This window comes from Mirounga angustirostris, unplaced genomic scaffold (genome assembly GCF_029215605.1).
Source record: "Mirounga angustirostris isolate CCGP_5_RB_7025 unplaced genomic scaffold, mMirAng1.0.hap1 SCAF_9, whole genome shotgun sequence".
Classification (NCBI taxonomy): Eukaryota; Metazoa; Chordata; class Mammalia; order Carnivora; family Phocidae; genus Mirounga; species Mirounga angustirostris.
The window spans coordinates 35,842,732-35,867,211 of NW_026991717.1; the positions used below are offsets into that span (position 1 = coordinate 35,842,732).

At 38.5% G+C, this 24,480-nt stretch overlaps 1 protein-coding gene across 3 annotated transcripts in view; it reads left to right on the plus strand.

Annotated features, from left to right (window-relative positions):
• The window catches only part of UACA (uveal autoantigen with coiled-coil domains and ankyrin repeats), a 96,236-nt gene that overhangs the window by 55,334 nt on the left and 16,422 nt on the right, over positions 1–24,480 (plus strand). For all 3 annotated transcript variants that reach the window (XM_045899770.3, XM_045899771.3, XM_045899772.3), the window contains exons 4-13: positions 4,149–4,213; positions 5,217–5,274; positions 8,975–9,045; positions 9,150–9,256; positions 11,901–12,082; positions 13,233–13,270; positions 16,434–16,502; positions 19,888–19,995; positions 20,482–20,514; positions 21,021–21,119. In XM_045899770.3, the coding sequence (XP_045755726.2) occupies positions 4,149–4,213; positions 5,217–5,274; positions 8,975–9,045; positions 9,150–9,256; positions 11,901–12,082; positions 13,233–13,270; positions 16,434–16,502; positions 19,888–19,995; positions 20,482–20,514; positions 21,021–21,119 (830 nt within the window). The remainder of the gene's footprint in view (positions 1–4,148; positions 4,214–5,216; positions 5,275–8,974; positions 9,046–9,149; positions 9,257–11,900; positions 12,083–13,232; positions 13,271–16,433; positions 16,503–19,887; positions 19,996–20,481; positions 20,515–21,020; positions 21,120–24,480) is intronic.

Genomic DNA, 24,480 nt, shown 5'->3' on the forward strand with positions numbered 1-24,480 from the left:
TGAGGTATCGTCATTGGTCTCGGAGAGGTAAAAGACAGGGAATTGAGGAGACAGGATTGCTGAGCTGATGAGCATTTGGAGACCTGAGGTCCAGTGCTGGTCTTGGTAATATTATAGGATCCTAAAATCTCAGACTTGGAAGAACCTTTAGGGGCCATTTAGTTTATACTCATATACTCTTTTTTTTTTTTTTTTTAAGATTTTATTTATTTATTTGACAGAGAGAGACACAGCGAGAGAGGGAACACAAGCGGGGGGAGTGGGAGAGGGAGAAGCAGGCTTCCCGCGGAGCAGGGAGCCCGATGCGGGGCTCGATCCCAGGACCCTGGGATCATGGCCTGAGCTGAAGGCAGAAGCTTAACCAACTGAGTCACCCAGGCATCCCTATTTTATTTTATTTATTTATTTATTTATTTATTAATTATTTTTTTAATTTTTTTTTTAAAGATTTTATTTATTTATTTGAGAGAGAGAATGAGAGAGAGAGAGCAGGAGAGGGGGGAGGGTCAGAGGGAGAAGCAGACTCCCTGCTGAGCAGGGAGCCCGATGCAGGACTCGATCCTCGGACTCCAGGATCATGACCTGAGCTGAAGGTAGTCGCTTAACCAACTGAGCCACCCAGGCATCCCTATTTTATTTTATTTTTTAAAAAAATATTTTATTTATTTGAGAGAGAGAACAGGAGCAGTGGGGAGGGGCAGAGGGAGAGGGAGAAGTAGACTCCCTGCTGATCAGGGAGCCCGATGCGGGACTTGATCCCAGGACCCTGGGATCATGACCTGAGCCGAAGGCAGACGCTTAATGACTGAGCCCCCCAGGCGCCCCTATACTCATATACTCTTGACTCTGTGAATCCTTGCTGTCATGAGGTCATTCGATACTTGGTTAGACATTTCTCGTGATGGGGCGCTAACTGCCTCATAGCAACGACAGCACTACCAAGAATGATCATTAACAAGAAGAGCTGACGCAGCACATGGTACCCTGCTGAGCAGTTCACGCACACTAACTCACTGTAGCCTCACACCATCCCAGGGAGGCTGCGAGGCACTGAGCCAGCCATTCAGTAACTGGCCCAGGCTCCTTCAGTGGATGAGCCACAGCCGGAGTCTGTGTCCGTAACCATTATGCTTTATAAGGGAACCTGTTCTGTATTTGGTTACTGTATTTATAAAAAAATGATTTCTTGTAGACAGTTTTTGTTTTGTTTTTTTTTAAAGATTTTATTTATTTATTTGACACAGAGAGAGAGATCACAAGTGGGGGCGGGCAGAGGGAGAGGGAGAAGCAGACTCCCCACTGAGCAGGGAGCCCGATGCGGGGCTCGATCCCAGGACCCTGGGATCATGACCTGAGCCGAAGGCAGACGCTTAACTGACTGAGCCACCCAGGCGCCCTTTCTTGTAGACAGTTTTAAGTCTGTTTCTTACTAAGCCTTCTGCTTAAACTTAGCTGTACCCATGTCTGTCTTTTAAAATCTTACAGCATAAGTTTGTCTGCCCAGCACAAGATAGACCTCTTCAGTGAGCGTGCTAGTTTTCTCAGGATAACCATTCTCAATTCTCTGGACAGCTTATTTCTCTGCAGTTCTACTTTGTTATTCGGTTAAATATAGGGGGTGACCTAGAACCAGAATTTCCTTAACAACTTTAATATTTTATCTTGTGATTCCATATAGAGACAGATAAATGCATTACAGTTAAACCAGCACTGTGTTTAGAAATGGAAGGGAGGCAGAGGAAAAGAGAGATCTCAGTGAGGAGAATCTTTACCTAAGGATATATCAAATTTTAACTTGAAGACCAAACTCTATCTGCCACCTTTGAATGATGAACAAAAGAATATGTTAATTACTGGGATGCCTGGGTGGCTCATTTGGTTAAGCATCTGCCTTCAGCTCAGGTCATAATCCAAGGGTCCTGGGATCGAGTCCCACATTGGGCTCCTTGCTCAGTGGGGAGCCTGCTTCTCCCTCTGCTCCCCCTGCTTGTGCTCTCTCTCTCTCTGACAAATAAATAAATAAAATCCAAAAAAAAAAAAAAGAGAATATGTTAATTACTTACAAAAACATTCCACTGATGTAGAGGAATATTTATAGAAATTTTGGACTAACCATATACCTCTTTAGAGATCTTTAGACTTTATTTATTTATTGTTCTGATTCTAATTTAGACAAGTATTTATCTTTTTTTTTGTCTGTATTCTTTCTGCTCTGGATATTTTTGCCTAGTGACTTTTGCCCTCCCTCCTTCGGTGCAGATCAAGTATTTTTAAATGCTTTCCCAGGCACAGCAGACATCATTTCATATGCTGCATCCTGACAATACTCTGCTAAAACTCTTTGTCTTTTGTTTTTGCTGTTGTTTAGTTATATTTGTATTTGCCTCGTTTTACTATTTTTGTCTTGAGTTGTCCTTTCTTGAGGACAAGGACCTTGTCTTATTTGCTGTAATATTGTCTATTATAATCCAGATGTGGATATTCAGTAACAATTTGATAAAAAAATTTATGTATTTTATCTTAACTCCTTTATTTGCTAGCAGTATGAAAGTATATTGAAAATAACTGTATTTCAAGTAAGTGTGGTTTTGGTTTTGAGGTATTTATGACCAGGTCTTACCAGGTAGGCACCTTGGGTGTAATTCATAGTGTTGTGCTGTAGATTTGATGTTTCCTTAATTTTTTTTACTGCATTATCTGAAGTGGCTGGATTTGGGTTTGGCTAAGGAAATACCCGACCTGACATTTTTATGTGGCCCATTGTGTTGTTGAACACCAGGGATTGTCCCTACTGTCCTACTCCATACTTTCTCTTACTTTCCATGTAAATGATAGTTTTCCTTGTCACTTTTCACAGTGTAAAATAATTCTAGGAAACTTGTCCATGAACAGTAACAAATTGAAATTTGAAATCATCTAACTTATTTGTAATTAGAGGATGTTTAGGTATAGATGAAGATGTTGTATCTGTACTTGGTTAAAGATCTGGACTCACTGCTGTTTGTTCTAGAACCTGGTAGTACACAGAAGTGATCAGATCCAGGAAAACTTAATCCACTTATCTAAACTCATATAAAAGTGAGTGAGGGTTGAAAGTTGAAGTCAGTGTATTCCTTCATCTAAGAAGAACAACACAAATGACTTCCCTTCTAGCAAAAGGGTCTGACAGTGAAGTCAGATCATTTTCTGAGAGGTTTGTGAAGTGAGAGGAAAGTTAAGAGCACAAAAGATTGGCAGATGGAATGGCCTGGTGAAACCCTTTTGTCTTTCACCATCCAATGAGATGTATGCGTAAAGAAATGCAATTAGAAGAAATCATGTTTGGAGGTAGAATGTTGTCTGCAGCTTTACCTTTTTCAGTATTCAGTTAATCTTTCAGATGATTTGTTTCCTTTAAAATGGCACATTTTAATACACATTATATTTGAACAAGTCTGATTTTCAGAGACACAGTCCTAGTGAACTTCGAATTTTATTTTATTTTTATTCATTTGAGACAGAGAGATACAGAGAGAGAGAGAGAGAGCATGAGTGGGGCTGGAGGGGGATGTGTGCAGGGGGAGAGGGAGAAGCAGGCTCTCCGCTGAGCAGGGAGCCGGATGTGGGACTCGATCCCAGGACCTTGGGATCATGACCCGAGCCGAAGGCAGAGGCTTAATCTGAGTCACCCGGGCACCCCTGAACTTTGAATTTTAGTTGAAAATTAGTTTCTTTGACTTAGGTCTCTTAACTTCCTGTATTTTAGTGTCCACACTGCCTGTTTAGAAATATTTTGAGAAATCTAGGTATCTTTCTCCCACTCCTATTCCCATTCTCTTTTTCTCCTCTTCCTCTCCCTACCTCCCGTCTTTCCTGGCTGACTTTAATTACTTACTCTGTCCCAGGCACCACTCTAGGTATTGGAGATATAGTGGTGAATAAGACAAAATTCTTGCTCTTTATGGGTTTGTAGATTGAATTTTTCTTCCCACCTTCATTGTTTTGGTGTACACATTAGCTCTTACTAAAATATCAACCTGAGTGAAAGCATGCTTACAAATTAAGTATCTTGTCAACTAATCTTGGAAAAAATGAATCACATTTCTATGGAAAATTCACTTGTGAAGAAAATAACTGTTCATGTATATCTTAAATTATTTTTTTGATAGGAAGAAATGCTCTTCACCTGGCTGCGAAGTATGGGCATGCCTTGTGTCTACAGAAACTTCTACAGGTAGTAAAAGTGACTAATACTCTGGCTTTATTATTTTGACTGCAAATAATAGATGTGTTTTCGGGATTCGAGATCAAAGAAAATAGTAGGTTAATTTTGATTGTTAGCTTACATAATTTCTTTTCCATCATTTGTGAAAGAATGTGAACAATAAAAAGCAAAAACTCTGAGGGAAGTCAATCGCATAACTCAGTGTATTAAAAATAAATAACAAAGGCTTGACCTTCCTGTTGACGTTAGCTGGAGACTGGAATTTTCTGTGTCTGGTCTATGACATAAAGTGATACAACATAGGAGCTGTATATTTCTGTATAAACATCAGTCACTTTAGACTATGTGATATCGACACTACTAGTTAAACTTGTGGTCAGGCAGCCACAAAATTCCTTGAACTAGTGGGCTGAAGAAAGTTTTCAGTTAAAGGGTCCAGTCCTCCATTTCCAGAAACATTGTTACCACTAAGTTTCACAGAAGAACTCATTTGTTTTTCCTGAATCAGTTGTTCAAATTTTAACTCTTGGTGAGAAAAAACCCCCAAACAATAACAGTTTCTATATCCCATGCTATTATAATGTACCATATGTTTTCCTGTTTGGTGAAAAACTTGAATTTACAGTATAATGTTATTATATTTGTTTCATGTCAAAATATTTAGTGGCTTGGGCGCCTGGGTGGCTCAGTCAGTTGAGCGACTGCCTTCGGCTCAGGTCATGATCCCAGGGTCCTGGGATCGAGTCCCACATCGGGCTCCCTGCTCTGCGGGGAGCCTGCTTCTCCCTCTCCCACTCCCCCTGCTTGTGTTCCCTCTCTCGCTGTGTCTCTCTCTGTCAAATAAATAAATAAAATCTTTAAAAAAAAAAAAATTTAGTTGCTTGTCTAGTAGTCCTTAGGTTTTTTGATAAATGGAATATTTTAAGATTAAATAACAGCTGTTCATTTGAGTCTAGATGTTTAACTTTAAAGTGAAACTCTCCCAGCCGACTAAGTTTCTGTGTTTTAACAGTACAATTGTTCCACTGAACACGTAGATCTTCAGGGAAGAACCGCACTTCATGACGCAGGTAAGTGAGGGTTTCACTTGGACATAGCCAGTATTTGTTGAAACAGCTAGGCATTTAAATTAATTTCCAAGTTTTAATATGCATGTGTCTGTATAATTCTTGGAGAAATAGAATATTATGAAGTTTTTGTTTATCCGAATGTGAAATTTATTTGATTGTACAGCTTAAAAAGATTCATTCAGCCAAGACTGGTTTGCTAGATATTAAAAGTCCAAAGATAAGTAAACACAATCCAGCTCTCAAGGAAGCTCTAAACACTGTGTGACTCTCTGTGTATGTGTGGGGAGGGGAGGAGGAATGATTTTTTTTCTTAAAAACTACATTTGCCTAATTAACATGTCTGAATACCATTTTTCTCATCTGCAAAATAAAGTTAACACTACTGCAATAAGTGGTTATAATTAAATTATAAATAGTGCCTGGCATGTAGTAATTTCTAGGCCTCAGTGCTAAATTTCGTATCACTGTAATGTGCTGTATTTTTAAAAAATATACTAATAATTTCACAGATTTTATTAATCATACTTGTGTATTTAAATTTATCTGCATTATTCTTCAGGTGTCTTAAAGACAGAAGTTAGATATTAAGTATTTTTTGGAATGTACCACAGTCTGACCTCTGGCCTGACTCTTCTAAGTCTGACATTCCTACAGTTTACTGGAAAGCCAAAGTAAAGAAAAGTAGCTACCCTGTCTTGTCATGTTTATGGAATATCTGCAGTAGATCAAGGTGGCCTGTGTTAAAAATGCAATATACTGCAAATTTCCTTCAAACTTTGGTACCTTAATTTATTTCAGCTTTTTTCTTTTTTTCTTTTTTTTTTTTTTTAAAGATTTTATTTATTTATTTGAGACAGAGAGAATGAGAGAGAGAGAGCATGAGAGGGAGGAGGGTCAGAGGGAGAAGCAGACTCCCCGCCGAGCAGGGAGCCTGATGCGGGACTCGATCCCGGGACTCCAGGATCATGACCTGAGCCGAAGGCAGTCGCTTAACCAACTGAGCCACCCAGGCGCCCAGCTTTTTTCTTTTTATGTTTTACGTGATAGTTTAATTTTTTACACAAGGTATTTTTTCTTTTATTTTTGTAAAGTGGTGGTATTTGCAAAGCATTTTCATATGCATTGTCATTTGAGCCTCACAATGACCCCTGTGTGGTTTTTGGTTTTGAGGAGAAATGCCTTATCTGTTCTTCTCTATGGGCCCTAGCTCTGCCTTCTGGGAGGTTCTTACTTGTCTCGTATTCTCTAGGGTCACAGATAAATGGCATGGCAGAGAGCATGTCCTCTGTAGAGGCAGCTTAAGGGCTGGAACAATCATGAGTGTTAGCAGACTGGCCTTCTGGGACCTTGTGTAGTACTGTTCCCATAAAACCTTGGTCGGCTTTTTGGTTTATTTGTTTCCAGCCATTTCCATTTGTCCGTCTCCAAAGTTATTTTCTGGACATGAAGTTCTTAACCCTCCTTTAGTTCTTGTCCTTATTTGTAGAGTCATGACTCTGCCTCATTTAATGGCTGCCACCTCCCAGCCATCTGAAATAATATTCTTGAATGGGATTATAATATCCTTACCATGATGTTTATTCCAAGAGCAGATTTTTTTTTTTCTCTTTAGTGGGAGTTCCTTGAGAAAAGTTGTGACCAACAACAGTGTTATATCTTGCTGCTTGACATAGAAATGGTCGGCTTCCCCACATCTCTGAGGTCCCAAATATCTAGACACTGTCTCTTCCCTTTCATCTGTGTTGATAAACTGGCTGATTCTTGCTTGACCTCATCTCTTTCTTATCATACCTTACTAAAAGTAAGCAGCTGCCAGTGTGCACTAAAATTTTGGCCCTTTTCTCTTCACCTCGAAAGGGCACGTGGTACATCTTCTAAATGATGATGGACGATAGCTCTTTCAAATGTTTTGCCACAGCGTGAGAACAATCACAAAATTTCTAGCCTGAAATACGTTTAGTCATTACCTAGTACTCAACCACTAAGCCAGTGCCATATGATTTAGGTATTCGTTGTAACAGCACCTAACTCCTGATAGCAGTGTTGTCTCAGTTAGCGGTAAGGCTAGGCTGCTGGGACAGAGACACTATAAAATAACACTGAATTAAACAGCTCCACAGGATTGCTTTGTCATGTCAAAATCTTGATGTTCAGATGGGCTTGTGCCTCTGTTCCCTGTGGCTATTCAGGGACCCAGATTTCTTCCATTTTGCTGTTCCACCATTGCCTAGCACGTTGTCCTTATCTTTAAGGCTGAAGTTGCTGGCAGGCACTTCTGTTTTCCTGCTAACAGGAAGGGGAAAGGTCATGGAGGAATGTATAAACCACTCTCTTAAGCCCTGGAGTCAGAGGTCGCACACATCACTCCTGTTACATTCCACTGGTGAGATCTAATGTCCGTGGTCATGGCTGCATGCAAGGGAGTCTGGGAACTGTGGTGTCCAGGTGAGCCCGCATGTGCCCAGCCCAGCTTCGTTGCCGTGGAAGGAAGGGTGATCACAGCTGGGTGGCAGCGCCACTCTCCACCATAGCACCTTTACTACCGCGGACACCGGTTGGATTCACGGTGACTCTTTACTGGTTCAATATACTGTAGCTCCAGAATTTATTATGCTTTACATTTTTTTCATTCTTATTTTTAATTGGTCCTGAATGGTTGTTAGTTTTATAATTCCTGAATTAATGTTTTCAGTTTCAGTTTCTTTTTTTAAAAACGGGTTCTATATCTTATATAAAAGACAGCAGAAATGAAAATTTACTTGATTTTCTTATGTGTATTTGGTTTTATTCTGTGGAATTTCACACACACACAAAAGAATGCTTTGTCAGTACTTTTTGTGGCTAATAATCTAGTCGTGACTCATAATAAATACAGGGAGTATTTATTAATAATAATATAAAAACTTTTAATAAAAACTCATGGGGAGTTGAAACACAATCCTATTTTATGATGTTAACAATAATTTTTTTTTCCTAATACAAATATGAACTCTAGTGTTGGTTGGAGAAGAAGCAGTGTGTGGTTTTACAATATAATTTTCAGCAAAATGACCCTGCTTTGCATCATCAAAGGCAGACATTGCAATCTCTGATTTTAAAAGGAAATATGAATTATATGAGTCAAACCTTTTTTACTGTGACTCATCTATAAAGACCTGAATATGATTCATTTAAAAACAATTGAGCTAACCCTTCAAGGATCAAGTCAGTTCTAGCCACATCTATTTTTTTTAAGATTTATTTATTTATTTATTTGACAGAGACACACAGCGAGAGAAGGAACACAAGCAGGGGGTGTGGGAGGGGGAGAAGCAGGCTCCCCGCTAAGCAGGGAGCCTGATGTGGGGCTTGATCCCAGGACCCTGGGATCATGACCCCAGACGAAGGCAGACGCTTAACGACTGAGCCACCCAGGCGCCCCTTGATTTTTATTTCTATGTTTATACTTAGGGTAGCAGTATATTGTCTTCTGCAAGGGTAACAATATTCATTGGTCCCAGTAAATTGTGCAACATTTATAAAATGATCTGGTCTAACCCATTTTCTAAAGTGGGTGCTTATTATGCTAAACTGAGAGTGGAGGTTGTGAAGCTTGGTAGTTTAGAAATTGAAGAACTTATGCCTTATATGGACGTAGCAAAGCACCATGTGTCTTACCAACAGATGTTCACCATTTATCATTTTTCTTTGTTCCTCAAAGCCATGGCAGACTGTCCTTCCAGCATACAGCTGCTTTGTGACCATGGGGCCTCCGTGAATGCCAAAGATGTGGTAAGTCCGTTTATGTTTATTGTCATTTCAACTCACGTATTCTAACTTTTATGTTTTGGCGAGATTTGTTGTCTTAATGCTGTTTTATTTTTCTTGTTGCTTAGGATGGGCGGACACCACTGGTTCTGGCTACTCAGATGTGTAGGCCAACAATATGTCAACTGCTGATAGATAGGGGGGCGGAGATTAATTCCAGAGACAAACAAAACAGGTAATTCTTTTATCACAGCTCCGCGGACACCAGCTGGATTCACAGTGACTCTGAAACTCTGCCACTGTGACTTGTCCTTTCCATCCCCCTTTGGATCTCTCTTTCCTTGGAATTAGCACCCACTTTTTTTTTCTTTTTTTTTTTTTTAAAGATTTTATTTATTTATTTGAGAGAGAGAGAATGAGAGCGAGAAAGCACATGAGAGGGGGGAGGGTCAGAGGGAGAAGCAGACTCCCTGCCAAGCAGGGAGCCCGATGCGGGACTCGATCCAGGGACTCCAGGATCATGACCTGAGCCGAAGGCAGTGGCTTAACCAACTGATCCACCCAGGCGCCCTCCACTTTTTTTTTCTTTCTCTTTTCCCCAGAGTCTGATGAAGGAAGAAGAGGGAAATAGGGGGAGATGGTAGGGTAAATGTGGAATACAAAGCAGTGATTAGAGCCTGTGTTCAGGTCAGAAAACTGAAGAAAGAGGAATTATATCGCAGTTATTAATTTTAAAGCTTTAAAACAATCTTTAATGAAAAACGGGCTCAGATAAGAAAATGAGGGAGAATAATAAAAAATCGCACCTTCAGTCTGCTTCTTTGTGAATCTTTTGAGAGTAAAGGTTCCTGCATGTCCTGGAGCTTGACGTTTTTCTGTGTAGACTCTCTCAATGTGTTGGTTCTCCTTACCCTGCCTGGGCATAGTGCTGTCTCCTTCTCTGAAACCAAGTTCATTTCTACACCCTGAGGTTCCCTGCATTTATTTTTGCTTCTGTGTTCCATGTCATTTTAGTTGGTGCGCACTAATACTTTCTCTCTGTAGCTCTCCCCTTCCCCTCCTCTAGGTCCAGTGTATCGTGGCACTGCTATTATAATTCTCATGTTCATGGTCCTAGTGTTTCCGACAGTGATATGTCTGAAATACATCCCATCTCCTAGTTGGAGCATTATAGTAATTCATAACAAATTTTTGGGATTTTGTAAATGTTTACTAGTAAAATTACTAGTAAAAATTGACTTAACTTTGTTCTTCTAAACATGTATCCTATTCTTTTGTAGTTCACTAGAATTAGATAGGTATAAAAAAAAGTCCTTAGACGTCAATTTTATAGTTCTACTCGTTTTTATTGTTCAGACCTCTCAAAGGAGGAAATTCTTAAGCAGTTAAGTCATTAGTGTGATTATTAAGTAAGTGGCTTTTTTGCATTACTTTGTTTTTGCAGATACTATAATCTGGTTCCAAGCAGGACTAAGAAAGTTGCGTTTAAAAATAAAGTTTAGGATCAGAGAGTGATGATCTGGTTGATCCATGTATAATGCCTTATTTTTTTATAGATCTTATATTTTCCCAAGCATTTTGGAATGCCACACACACACACACACACACACAAATGATGAGGTATGGCAATGTGTATTAAATAGGCTAGGTAGCAGACGGCTTTAAAAATAAATTAAAATGTGGGGCACCTGGGTGGCTCAGTCGGTTGAGTATCTGACTCTTGGTTTCAGCTCAGGTTGTGATCTCAGGTTCATGAGATCGAGCCTTGTGTCTGGCTCCGTGCTCAGCATGGAGTCTATTTGTTTAAGACTCTTTCTCCCTCTCCCTCTATACGCCCCCTAACTCATGCTCTCTTTCTCTCAAATAAATCTTTAAAAAAAATAAGTTAAAATCTTACATTTAAGAAGAAATTAAAAATAAATTAAAACTCTGTGTTTTTTTTCTTATCTATAGCATTTTTTCCCTAATAAAAAAACTTTGTTGGTGGTGCCCGGTGTATATAAAATTGTATTCCAGGAGCTATTGGGGAGTATAAAAGAGAAATAGGATATACATAGAAGAAAAGCAAGAATCCGTTTTCTTACGAAATCCAATATTCACAAAGACCGTGTTAGATATAGGATAAGTCGCTTCATTTCATGAGGAATTTTTTGGTTTCCTCAGCAATAAAAATAGGAATGGGACAAAATAATTTCAAGGGTCCTTCTAAATTTCCTTGACAATTCAATTGCTTAATTGCATTATTGCTATTTTTACTGTTAAGTGTTCCAGTGCTGATGATCCTGTCAAGGCAGAATAAACCAGTAGTCCATGATAATGGGGTTAATTAAGGAAGGTTTATGGAGGAGGTGGGTTTTAAAATTAAGTGTGAAGATGTGAAGGTCTCCAGTTAGGAGAAGGAAAGCTCTTTTAAGGAGAGAAATCAGAACTGAAATCTGATTCTTGTTTTGGAGTCGAAGGAATTCGTCGAAGAGGTTTGCATGATGAGGTTCAGTTCATGAAGGGGCTTTGAATAGTTTGGGTTTACAGCTGTAGGTTTTGGGCAGATGGGGTAACAGTATCAGTGATGGGAAATTTTTGTGGTAATTTACTTGTAGAACATAGAAGTACCGGAGTAAAGGAGGTTAGTTTGGTAGTAGAAGCAACACATATATGTAAGTGAGTGATGCAAGGTTTTTAGCTCTGCAGACTAAGACAGAAAGCGAATGTTTTTATAATGTGATGAAGTTAAAATAGAAGATAAAAATAGGAAGTAAAATATAACAAGTATGACTTCTTAAAGTAATATCTATTCTTTAAGAAGGGGGCCTCTGGCAGGTTTCTGAAATATTTTCTTGGGTCTTTCTCAATGTCTTTTATGCTTCTGTCTTCCCTCTTAGAACTGCTCTCATGCTAGGTTGCGAGTATGGTTGTAAAGATGCTGTAGAAGTCTTACTTAAAAATGGTGCTGACGTAAGCCTGCTGGATGCCCTGGGCCATGATAGTTCTTACTATGCAAGAATTGGGGACAACCTGGACATTCTAACTTTATTGAAGACTGCGTCGGAAAATACCAACATAGGTAGGTAGCAAAGTAGCTAGAAAAGTCTAGCTTAATAGCAGCTTTTAAAGACTCAAATGGTGGAACTGCAGGTTGTAAGAAGCAAAGCATTCCTTAGTGCTACACATCATCGGTCTGTCTCCCTCTCTGCCGTGGCTTTGCGTTATTTGTGTTGTAGTGGTCGCTTGCTTTGAGGCAGTGCTGTTGTGTATATTGGCTAGTTTATCAAGTAAACCCTACTGTGCTATGGAGTAGGTTAAGGAATGAGGAGAAAGAGCCCAATCAAGCATGTTTTACTAATATATATATATATATATATTTTTTTTTTTTTGATGAGGAGGGCTGTAACACTTAGCTTTTATACTTAACAAAATTTTAAAGAAAGAATCATTGTTTGAACATGTATATAAAATATTCAAACAGGATTTATCAAATAACCATATCAAGTATTTTTCTGTTTATTAAAGAGAAATATCCTTCCAGTCTTTTCCCTATGCAGGAAGGAGTAGCCTTCTAGTCTTTTCCCTATGTGGGAAATTGAGGTCACTCGTAGTGAGCTGCAGATTACTTTTTGTGTAATAAATTTTGAAGGATTTTCCCTCATAGATAAACATTTGTCTATAGTATGATTTTTATTAATGCATAAAAGTCCATATATTTAAGTTTAATTGAATTAACCAATTTTCTGTACGTGTCATTTAAGTTGTTTACAGTTTTTGCTAACATACATAACAATTTAGTGACTGTCATTATGCATAAATATTTTAGCATATTTTTATTATAGTCTTAGGACCAATTCCTAGAAATTGAATCATATATTTCAGGATATACCCATTTCTTTAAGCTTTTGATATATATTGACAAATTGCCCTCCACTTTAGGAGTGTTTAAAATTTTGTATTTTGCAACTGCCTCCCTTTCCTAGCATTGGATATTATCTCTCTGGGTGTAATCATAACAACAAAAAATAATAATTTTGCAGTTTGACCGGTAAACATAGGTCACTGTCATTTTAACTGTAAAGTAGTAAGCTTCAGAGGGAACTTTAAAACTGATTTCTTTAATGACTCAATTGTATAGTTAGGGAATTCAAAATCTGCAATCTACCCAAGGTAACCTGCTATTTTGCTGTTCCCCTTCCTCCTCTCTTTCTCTCTGTTTAAATCTTTAGGGAGAGAACTTTGGAAGAAAGGACCACCTTTACAGCAGGTAGATCTTAATTTTAATTTTTAAAAGTTATATATATGGCACAGTTTTGGTAAAGTGCTTACAGGTTAATGATTATACGTAGCTCTTTCAAGTTTAAGTGCATGCTGTTCTCTCTGCTCAGTTAATCATGCCCATGTAGAATCCAGGTATTAAGATCCTGAGGCTTTGATGCAATCACTCAGTTTGAGACAGTGGATCTAAAGGACAGTGATACAGTGAATGTATCCAATAGGATATAAATATCTTCCTGATTGCTGGCCTTGAGCCTCCAGCCCTTTCAAATGTGAGATATTGTACCTTGTTGAGATTCTTAAATGATGAATGTTAGCCTAGCAGGTCATAAACATAAACATTTCTCCCTTACTAATAGAGTGAAATGTTTACCGTTACAGTAAAATTCTTCCAGGGCCTTAAGAAAGGAAGAAAACAGAATTCCAAACTGAATATATACTGTGATTTCAGTACCACTGTTAATATTTTGCTTTCTTTGTACTTTTTTTTGCCTTGTTGTTATTTAAAGAGGACTTTGAAAAAAAACACAATATGTGAAAGAATTCATACTTTGCCCTAGTTTTATGATCAAATCACTATGTAACCCTGGTTTTGTGTCCCAGTCTCAGTAAATGTCTTGTTGTTTTTCCCTAATCTCTTCAGGTTAGCGTAAGTGGGGCTGGTTTACTGCTCTGTCACCATCTTGCTCAAGAGCTATAGTGTAGGCAGCTTTCCTCTTCTGCTGGCTGTTTCCTTCCAGGCTTTCAGCTTTTCTCTAGTGGGAGGAACCTGAGCCCTTCCAAACCCTGAGGAGAGTAATCAGGTACCTTCTGAGAAATTCTGATCATCATTCTCTCTGCACATCATTCCTTGACCTCTCACCGGAATCTGAAAGCTATATTAAAGCATGTTTTTCTCTCCAACCCATCAGAATTAAGTAATACATTCATGCCTGGGTCCTGTCTGTCATCACTTTGCCTTTCCATCTGGAGCAGCTGTTTTTACCTTCTCTCCCATTCCTCAGATGACCTAAGTGGGAGTAGAGTGGGGAAAAAATGCCCCGTGTTATGTCTGTACCAGCTGTCTTATATGGGAGCAGAGAACGTGATTTCTGAAATACAGAGATATTTAAAATAAGGAATTATTGAATATTAATGTGTGAATGGTATTCTGCTTAGTGCTCCAGGAGTTATCTAAAATGAATACATGGAGTTAATATTCTGCTAGGAACAGTAAAACTCAATATTCCCATTCTTTGTTGAATACCTTTTAAAATAGCTGCTGTAGATAGGATTTGTTCCTGTACCAAGGGACATAGAGTCCCTGTTATCAGGAAGACGATAGTATAGTTTTAAAAATAAGACTTATTCAGTTGTTTGCTTAACAGACCTCTGTGGGGCACCTACGATATGCCCCTTACTATTCTAGGTGCTGGCGAATCATAGTGTGCAAAGTTCCCGTCTCATGTTGCTCCCAGCCTGGTGAGAGAAGTGAACAATAAGCAAATGCTAGTGTTTAGTATCATAGCATCTGCTTTGAAGAACAGTGGAACGGGATTAGGGGATGAAGAGGGGAGAGGGCGGGAAGCTATTTTAGATGGCGTGGTCAGCAAAGGCCTCTCTCTGGAAGTGACATTTGAGCAGAGGTGTGAAGGAAGCGAGAAGGGAGCCAGGGGGCTCTGTAGGAGAAGAAGCCTTAGCGGGCAGAGGGAAGGGCTGGTGCCAACCCCCTGATGCAGGAGTATGTTTAACACATCCATGGGGCAGTAGAAGATCAGCATGGAGGAGTGATGTGCGCATGACTGAGGAGGAGAGGCGGGTGAGGTAAGCAGCTGCCAGATGATGAAGGACCCTCTGAAGGGAAGGCGGGGATGAACGTAGAATGAGGAAATGGCTCAGACCCCACACGAAGAACAGTCCTTTGCTAGAAGGAATGAGGCTAGAAATGTAGTTTGGGCCAAGTCGTGGATATGGAATATCTTTCTAATTGGACCTTGTCCCTCTAATTCTAAATCCAAACTCATTAGAATGATATTTAAAACGCTTGGTTAAACAAGACTCAACAAATAATACAAAACATTAAAAAATTTTCTTGGAAAATTAAAGCACTAGCTTTTTTTTTTTTTTTTAAGCTCTCAAAAAGAAAGACCATAGCTTTCTAAATTATTATGTAGATTTAAATGTCAGTTTGGGCCAAAAAAAGGTTATATGCTCTCTTGTTTAATCATTGTGTTATTTTTTTTATTAGAGCAAATCTCTAGGCTGGAATAAGGTTTCAAAGCAGTAAGTGTACAAAACAGAACATGTACTGAACCAAGTCATTTAGAGATCTTTTACGTAGCTCTGGTCAGAGGATTGTCTGTCTCTTTCTTACCACACCCTTTGATATTTTATCAGTGCTTAAAGAAATAAATAATTTCCATATTTCTTTTCAACATTAATGTAACTCCCTCTCCTTTTTTTTTTTTTAAAGATTTTATTTATTTATTTGAGACAGAGAGAATGAGAGAGAGAGAGCACATGAGAGGAGGGAGGGTCAGAGGGAGAAGCAGACTCCCTGCCCAGCAGGGAGCCCGATGCGGGACTCGATCCCGGGACTCCAGGATCATGACCTGAGCCGAAGGCAGTTGCTTAACCAACTGAGCCACCCAGGCGCCCACTCCCTCTCCTTTTTAAGTACTAGATTTTTCCTTTGGGAATGGTTGATGATGCCTTCTAGTGCAACTTTAGTTTTGTGTCTAGTACAAATTCTACTTTTTAAGTCTTGGTAACTTTAGTAAAAATAAATCCTTAACAGTTAGGATTTTAAATTTTATTATGTCTTCGTATTTTAAAATAAATCATAGTTGATTTATTTAAAACCTGTAGTCCTTTGGGGAAGGTATGTGCTATGGTGAGCGCTGTGAATTGTGTAAGACTGATGAATCACAGACCTGTACCCCTAAAACAAATAATACATTATACGTTAATAAGAAAAAAATAAAAATAAAACCTATAGTCTTAAAGATGCTTTCCACTTGGAGTTTTAAGTGCAAACACTGCCATCTTGTGTTATATACGGTAAAATTTCATGTTGGATAAGCAGCACATCCCTATATGTTGCCTACTGAGGAAAATGTACTTTTCTGTATTTTCATACTTGCTAACCTGTGTTCTCTTATGTTTCACTAAAGCGAAATTTGCCATACATGCTAGATGAAGTAAATATGAAGTCAAGTCAGAGGGAGCATCGAAACATTCAGGTAAAAAGAAAAAAAAAGGTATCTTCTTTGTAAAGAATTGCTGTGTTGTTTGTAGTGGAGTTGGGTGGGAAGAGAAGGAGCACGAAACGTGGGGGAAATGAACAGGGGAAGGAAGGGCAGCCTGCTATGTTATGTGATTCTGTTTTCTTGCCTAATCCCTTCTAAAAGAATTGACTTTTGACATGAATGTTTGGGTCATATTATCTTACAGAAAGTATTGTTTTAATATGTATTAGGAAGCAAATAATTTAACAACTTTACATAACTTTTTATTGATTTAAATATATCTGTTTGGGGCCATAAATCCTAAATTTGTATTAATTTTAGAAAACTTAAGTATTGCAATGAAAAATGATGGTTATTAATGTAAATAAATAGGTTTTTTTTTTAAAAGATTTTATTTATTTATTTGACAGAGAGAGACCACAAGCAGGGGGAGGGAGAGAGGGAGAAGCAGGCTCCCCGCAGAGCAGGGAGCCTGATGTGGGGCTTGATCCCAGGACCCTGGGATCATGACCTGAGCCGAAGGCAGACGCTTAACGACTGAGCCACCCAGGCGCCCCAATAAATAGGTTTTAATATAAGTGTTTTTTATTTGATAAAAAATCATTTTGTTTAACCATACAATGTTCTATGTTAATCAAAGTGTTTAAAAAATAATTATTATGTGGATTATGTCGGAGGAGGAAGATGCCATAATTAAATGATTTATTTTATGACTGAAACACCATTAAAATATAAGTTGTATAGCTGTTTTCCATATGATAAGACAAAAGCATTTTATTTGGGCTTTTATAGTTTACTATGTATTGTTAAGAAAGTGAACTCTAGCCCAAAATTGGAGCCTTAAATGCTTCATCAGAGCACTGAGGTAATTAGTATAGCAAAAAAAAAAAAAAAAAAAAATAGAACACTCCCATAAACTTGAGAGGTGTTAAACAAAAGTTAAAATGGCATGTTCTTCTGCTGTTTTCTGTTTCCAGGTGATGCTTTTGTTTATTTATTTTGTTAGAATCATGGTGGTTTGCTGTCTTGTATATACTTGTATTAATTAGATAGCATAGGACCATAATCTTCTACAGGCACACCTCAGAGATATTGCAGTTCAGTTCCAGATCATTGCAATAAAGCGATTATTGCAGCAAAGCAAATATTGCAATAAAGTGAGTCAAATGAATTTTTTTGGTTTCCCAGCACATATAAAAGTTATATTTGCATTTTTATTTACTTAGAGAGAGTGAGCAAGAGAGAGAGAACACAAGTTGGGGGGGTGGGAAGCAGAGGGAGAGGGAGAAGCAGACTCCCTGCTGAGCAAGGAGCCCGATGTGGGGTTCGATCCTAGGACCCTGGGATCATGACCTGAGCTGAAGGCAGACTCTGCTTGACTGACCGAGCCACCCAGGCGCCCGTATACTGTAGTCTGTTAAGTGTGCAGTAGCATTATATCTAAAAAACCCCCAATGTATATACCTTAATTTAAAAATACTTTATTACTGGGGTGCCTGCCTGGCTCAGTCAGAAGAGCGTGTGACTCTTGATCTCGGAGTCGTGAGTTCGAGCCCCACGTTGGGTGTGCAGATTACTTAAATAAATATTTTTTAAAAAGAAAAGAAAAAATTAAAAAAAAATTAAAAATAAAAATATTTATTGCTAAAAAATTCTAGTCATCATTGGCATTTTCAGTGAGTTGTCATCTTTTTACTGGGCAGGGGGTCTTGCCTTGATGGCTGCTGACTCACAAGGGTGGTGAGTTGTTGAAAGTTGGAGAGGCTGTGGCAGTTTCTTAAAATAAGACAGCAAGGAAGTTTGCCACATTGATGAACTCTTAACAAGTTTTCTTGGTAGCATGCTGTTTAATAGCATTTTCCCCACAGAACTCCTTTCAAAATGGGAGCCGATCCCCTCAATCCCTCTAAGTTTAGGTCATGTTCTAAATCCGTTGTTGTCATTTCAATAATCTTAATAGTATCTTCACCAGAAGTAGATTCCATCTCAAGAAACCACTTTCTTTGCTCATCCAAAGAAAGCAACTCCTCAGTCATTAGTTTTATCATGGAATTGCTAGCGATTCAGTGCCATCTTCAGACTCCACTTCTAATTCTAGTTCTCCTGCTATTTCCACCACATCTGCAGTTACTTCCTCCACTGAAGCCTTGAACCCCTCAAAGTCCTCCATGAGGGTTGGAATGCACTTCTTCCAAACTCTCGTTAATGTTGGTATTTTAACCTCTTCTCATTAGTCACAGATGTTCTTAATGTCATCTAGAATGGTGAATCCTTTCCAGAAGGTTTTCAATTTCCTTTGCTCAGATCCATCAGAAGAATCTCCATCAAGGCAGCCATACAAAATGTATTTCTTAAATAATAAGCCTTGAAAGTTGAAATTACTCCTTGATCCATGGGCTACAGAATGGATGGTTGTGTTAGCAGCCTTCAAAGAATTCATAGAAGAGAGTTAGGGCCTTGCTCTGGATTAGGCTTTGGCGTAAGCGAATGTTATGGCTGGTTTGATCTTCTATCTAGACCACTAAAACTTTCTCCCTATCAGCCATAAGTCTGTTTTGCTTTCTTATCATTCATGTGTTCACTGGAGTAGCACTTTTAATTTCTTTCAAGAGCTTTTCCTTTGCATTCACAACTTGACTAACTGGTACAAGAGACCTAGCCTTTGGCTTTTTTTAGCTTCTGGCATGCCTTCCCCACTAAGTTTAATCATTTTTAGCTTTTAACTTAAGGTGAGAGATGTGTGACTCTTCCTTTCCCTTGAACACTTAGAGGCTATTGTAGGGTTGTTAATTGGTCTAATTTCAATACTGTTGTGTCTCAGGGAACAGGGGGGCCTGAGGAAAGGGAGAGAGATGGGGGAACGGCCAGTGGGTAGAGCATCAGAACACACAGAGCACTTACTGGTTAAGTTTGCCATCTTAGATGGGCACAGTTCATGGTGCCCCAAGACAATTACAATAGTGTCATCAAGGTTCACTGATCACAGATCAACATAACAAATATAATAACAATAAAAAATTTCAAATATTGTGAGAGTTACCAAAATATGACAGAGACACAAGTGAGCAAATGCTGGTGGAGAAATGGTGCTGATAGACTAGCTCAATGCAGGGTTGCCTCAAACCTTCAATTTGTAAAAAACACAGTATTTGTGAAGCACAATATAGCAAAGCACAATAAAACGAGTATGCCTGTATATTATTTCTGACCTATAAATTTTAAGCCATTGAAATGTCATTGAAACTATTGTGTCTTTGGACTTAAAGCTGTTTTATATATGTATATATCTGTACATGATAGCGAACTGGTTTTAAAAATTTCTTCAATAAGAATTGCTCTTTTAAGGCTGGTCTGGCACCTTTTATCTTTACTATTTAAGGATCTGGAGATTGAAAATGAAGATTTGAAAGAGAGGTTGAGAAAAATTCAGCAAGAACAGAGAATATTACTGGATAAAGTGAACGGTTTACAACTACAGCTGAATGAGGTAATAATCCACATAATATAAAAAAATTTAAAAATGTTTTACTACCAGTAATCATCATCAAGTGCCACATCAAGTCATGGTGCTAGATGCTAAAGGAGGTACAACCAGGTCATTGTCCTTGAGCAAAGTTCTGTCTTTCTGGGATCTTTACATGAAACTTTGAGTGTCACTTATAGGGACAGAAAATACTGTTGGTGTACGGTAATAGCAAAGCACTGAACTATAGTTGGGGCTATGGGATTGGAAAGTAGGAGTTGATAATGGATGGGTTCTCAAAAGAATCAAAGTGCTTCTGAACCTGGTCAGTGAGAAGAATGAGTGACAGCTCAGACCACAGAATTGGTCATCCAGAGACATTTTCTCCTTATATCCTTGTTTCCAGTCTTAAAGATATGTGCCAGCCTTTTACAAAGATATTCGCCGAGCTCATGCCTTTAAAAAATAAGCTTTGAATAATGAAAATACATTTCTTCTTTTTGAATTTAGGAAGTAATGGTTGCTGATGATCTGGAAAGTGAGGTAGGATGATAAATTTTACTTTAAAGCTGTAAAATGTTATGTAAATTGAAGATGATATTGCAGTAGAGTTTTGAGTCCTGAGTTGAGATGGGGATGAGGATTTGATTTCTGGTTATTGCTTAAAGGGAAAAACAAAACCTACATGTGACTATAAAAATACGTTTTAAGGACAGCATGGGTTATCATAAGCATTTTGTTGTTATTGCCTCTGAATGCCTCATTTTCTGTGAAACTTTTAACGAAAAGATACAAAATTCTAAACATTGTAAATAAAATGTCTGAAAATAATAAGATTTGAAACATATGACAGAAATGTGAAGTTTTCATAGTATTGTTTGTATATATTGTATATTTTATTAGTATATTTGTAGAAATTTCCAACTCTACTAATAGTTAAAAATACTAAAAAATCACAGTCACTCTAATTCACATTTTCTGAAACATATTTTTAACCTAGTTGCAATCATGGAGTGATTTTGCTCTGTATTTATTCCTTTCTGTTTCAGAAAGAAAAGCTGAAATCCCTTTTGGTGGCTAAAGAAAAGCAACATGAAGAAAGCCTAAGAACTATTGAGACTCTGAAAAATAGATTTAAATATTTTGAGGTATAGAAAGCTTAAATAAATTCTTTCATATAACGTAAAATGGGCAGTGGTAAGGAGCTTGGAGTCAGACTTGAATTTGAATGCTCACTTTTTTCTTTATTGTGTGACCTCAGGCAGTTTATTTAAAGTCTCTGAGCTTGCTGCCACTTTCGCAAAAATTGGGGTGATTGTCCCTTTCTCCACAGAGCTTTGGCAAAGGTTAAACGAGACCACTGACTGACCCGCATGGGCCTGGCATTCCCTTCCATACCCATTTCTCTTCCCCGGCTTTCCTCTTTGTCTTTACCTTTACAAAACTTCACACTTGTACCTGTAAATCTGCAATGTTTATGATGGTGAAAAGCACAAAGCGTCATAAATGAATAGTGTATTTCCAGGATTATCTCAGAAAGGGTTTTGTGTATCTATGCATTAATTACAACACTTGGTTGAGAATAGTGTGTCAATAAGGCTCAGCTTTGGTTGGATCAGTTAGCTCTTAGTTTTTCCAAAGTCATGGTATTTTTTAGAAAGTTTTTATTGAAATACAGTGTACATTATAAAGTACACATGTTAAAGTGTATATGTTGAAGACTTTTCACAAGTCAGACACACCAAGATCAAGAAATAGAACATTCCCGGTACCTAGAAGCCTCCTGACACTTGCTTCCTGTCAGGACCCACATTTCCGGCACCAACGGTGACCACTCGCCTGGCTTTTATTTGCAGAGGTTTGTTTTGCAAGGCCATCATACATATTTTATAAGTGTGGTTCATCGCTGGTGCCACTGAAGAAGGTGGCTGATTCAATGTGAATCTTTCATCTTTACTGGGGAATATAACTCCAAAGTATGTAACAAAAGCGATTTTTTTCCCTTTGGAGATGAAAAACGTGCGCAGCTGTGAAAAAATGTAGACACGGGATGAATCTCACAGATGTAATGTTGCGTGAAAGAAATCAGACACAGAGTATATATTTCATGATTTCATTTTTACGAAACTTGGAATCAGACAAAACTAATCTGTGGTGACCGAGGTCAGAGTAGAGGCCACCCTTTGGTGAGGGGTTACGGACTAGGGGCACGAAGAAGCATCTGAGGGTGCTGGGAATGGTCTCGTCTTGATCTGGGTTGTGATGATGCGAGGTATACACATATGCAGACGTTTACTGCACTGGACACTTAAAACACTCATGTACTTTACTGCAGGTGAGTTATGCCTTGATGCATGTTTGCATTGATATGACTGAATTCTGAAGATTATTCAGAAATACAGGTTTATATGAGAGACGATGGACTCTGAAAAACAAACAGGGTTCTAGAGGGGAGGGGGGTGGGAGGATGGGTTAGCCTGGTGGTGGGTATTGAGGAGGGCACATTCTGCATGGAGCACTGGGTGTTGTGCACAAACAATGAATCATGGAACACTTCATCTAAAACTAATGATGTAATGTATGGGGATTAACATAAGAATAAAAAAAAAAGAAAAAAAAAAGAAATACAGGTTTATAAACTAATGAACTAGTAGAGTAGCTTCTATTTTCCACGTTTGAAGATGTTTGTTTTTAAGGCTAGTAGTGAAACTAGTAACAGCTAACATTTTGTAGCATTGCCCACATGCCAAGAAACGGCCCTGTGCACTGTACATGCATTTCATAAACACATCAACTCTGTTGGCTAGATCTTACTCTTATCTCCACTTTGTGAGTGAGGAGACCGAAGCACAGAGCAGTCTACCCATGAGGGCCTCTATAAATAGGAAGTGGCAGGGCCAGAACTTGAACCCAGGCAGTCTGACTAGTTTTATGCTCGGAATAGCTTGAATGAGAAAATACAGATGTGCATATGGGAATTTTGAAATGTCCGCCAAAGTTGGATACCTATAATCGGGTACTATTTATGTATTGCTTTTCTTCTACAAGTGGACTCTCACATCTTAAGAATAACATGTTTTTCTGTAGCTTTTGACAAACTTGGAGCCAAGTCTATAACTTTCAATGAGGTTATAATATATTGTAGAAAAATAACACGTTTTTTCTTATAAAAACAATACATTCATTTTAGGAAACTGAGAAAATGTAGTTTAAAAGCAGAAAGTAAACACACCTATAATGCCAGCACTCTTAGTCCCTGATTGATCGCCTTTCACTTCATTTGTGCGTAGCTTGTGTTACATACGCATTCAACAGGTGGGAATACTGTTTTGTAACTTCCTTCACCTAGGCTAATGGGGACATTTTCTCCAGTCGATACATACTCATTTTGATGAATTTTTATTTTTTTATTTTTATTTTTATTTTTTTTAAGATTTTATTTGCGAGAGAGAGAATGAGAGACAGAGAGCATGAGAGGGAGGAGGGTCAGAGGGAGAAGCAGACTCCCTGCTGAGCAGGGAGCCCGATGCAGGACTCGATCCCGGGACTCCAGGATCATGACCTGAGCCAAAGGCAGTCGCTTAACCAACTGAGCCACCCAGGCGCCCTTGATGAATTTTTATACTAGAAATGAGTTTTTTACTTTGAAGAAGAAAATTAGAGGGCACACTTTATATGTGACCCAGTATTTATGAAAGCAGCCATTAAAAACTAAGAATGCATTATTTATAAATATTGAGTACTCACTACTGTATCATCTCACATGCTAAGAATTCCTCATAAGCTGCCAACAGAAGTGCTGCATTATGTGTAATATATAACAGGTAGGCAGTTCCCTTATGTTTATAGGAAAAATATGAGAAAATATGGGTATTTTAGAATGAAGCTAATTTTATGTTACAACTCATCTTCCCATTTTTATTTGAGTAATCAAGTGAAGGTAATAAACCCAAACCAAGTTTTTTGAACTCCTTATGTGTGTAGGCCTTCCCCAACCCATATGTGTATAAGACCATTTAGCAGCTATTACAAACTCTAGTATTCAATATTACACAGAACAAAGAGCTTAACTAAGTTTACAGACATTTTCCCGTACCCTTGGAGCACTATGGATTAGTGGAGGTGGCATTAATTTAGTTATAGAACTGTGGACCATTTTTATTGTGGTCTCCTATACGAGTTTGACACATAGCTCTTAGTACTAATACGCACAGATACACAAACATGAACTACATCTGCACATCTTTTTTTTTTTTTTAATTTTTTTATTTATTTTTGAGAGAGAGAATGACAGAGAGAGAGAGAAGGAGAAGGGTGAGGGTCAGAGGGAGAAGCAGACTCCCTGCTGAGCAGGGAGCCCGATGCGGGACTCGATCCAGGGACTCCAGGATCATGACCTGAGGCGAAGGCAGTCGCTTAACCAACTGAGCCACCCAGGCGCCCTGCACATCTTTTTTTAAAAATTGAAAATAGCTGACACACAATGGGACATTAGTTTCGGGTGTACTA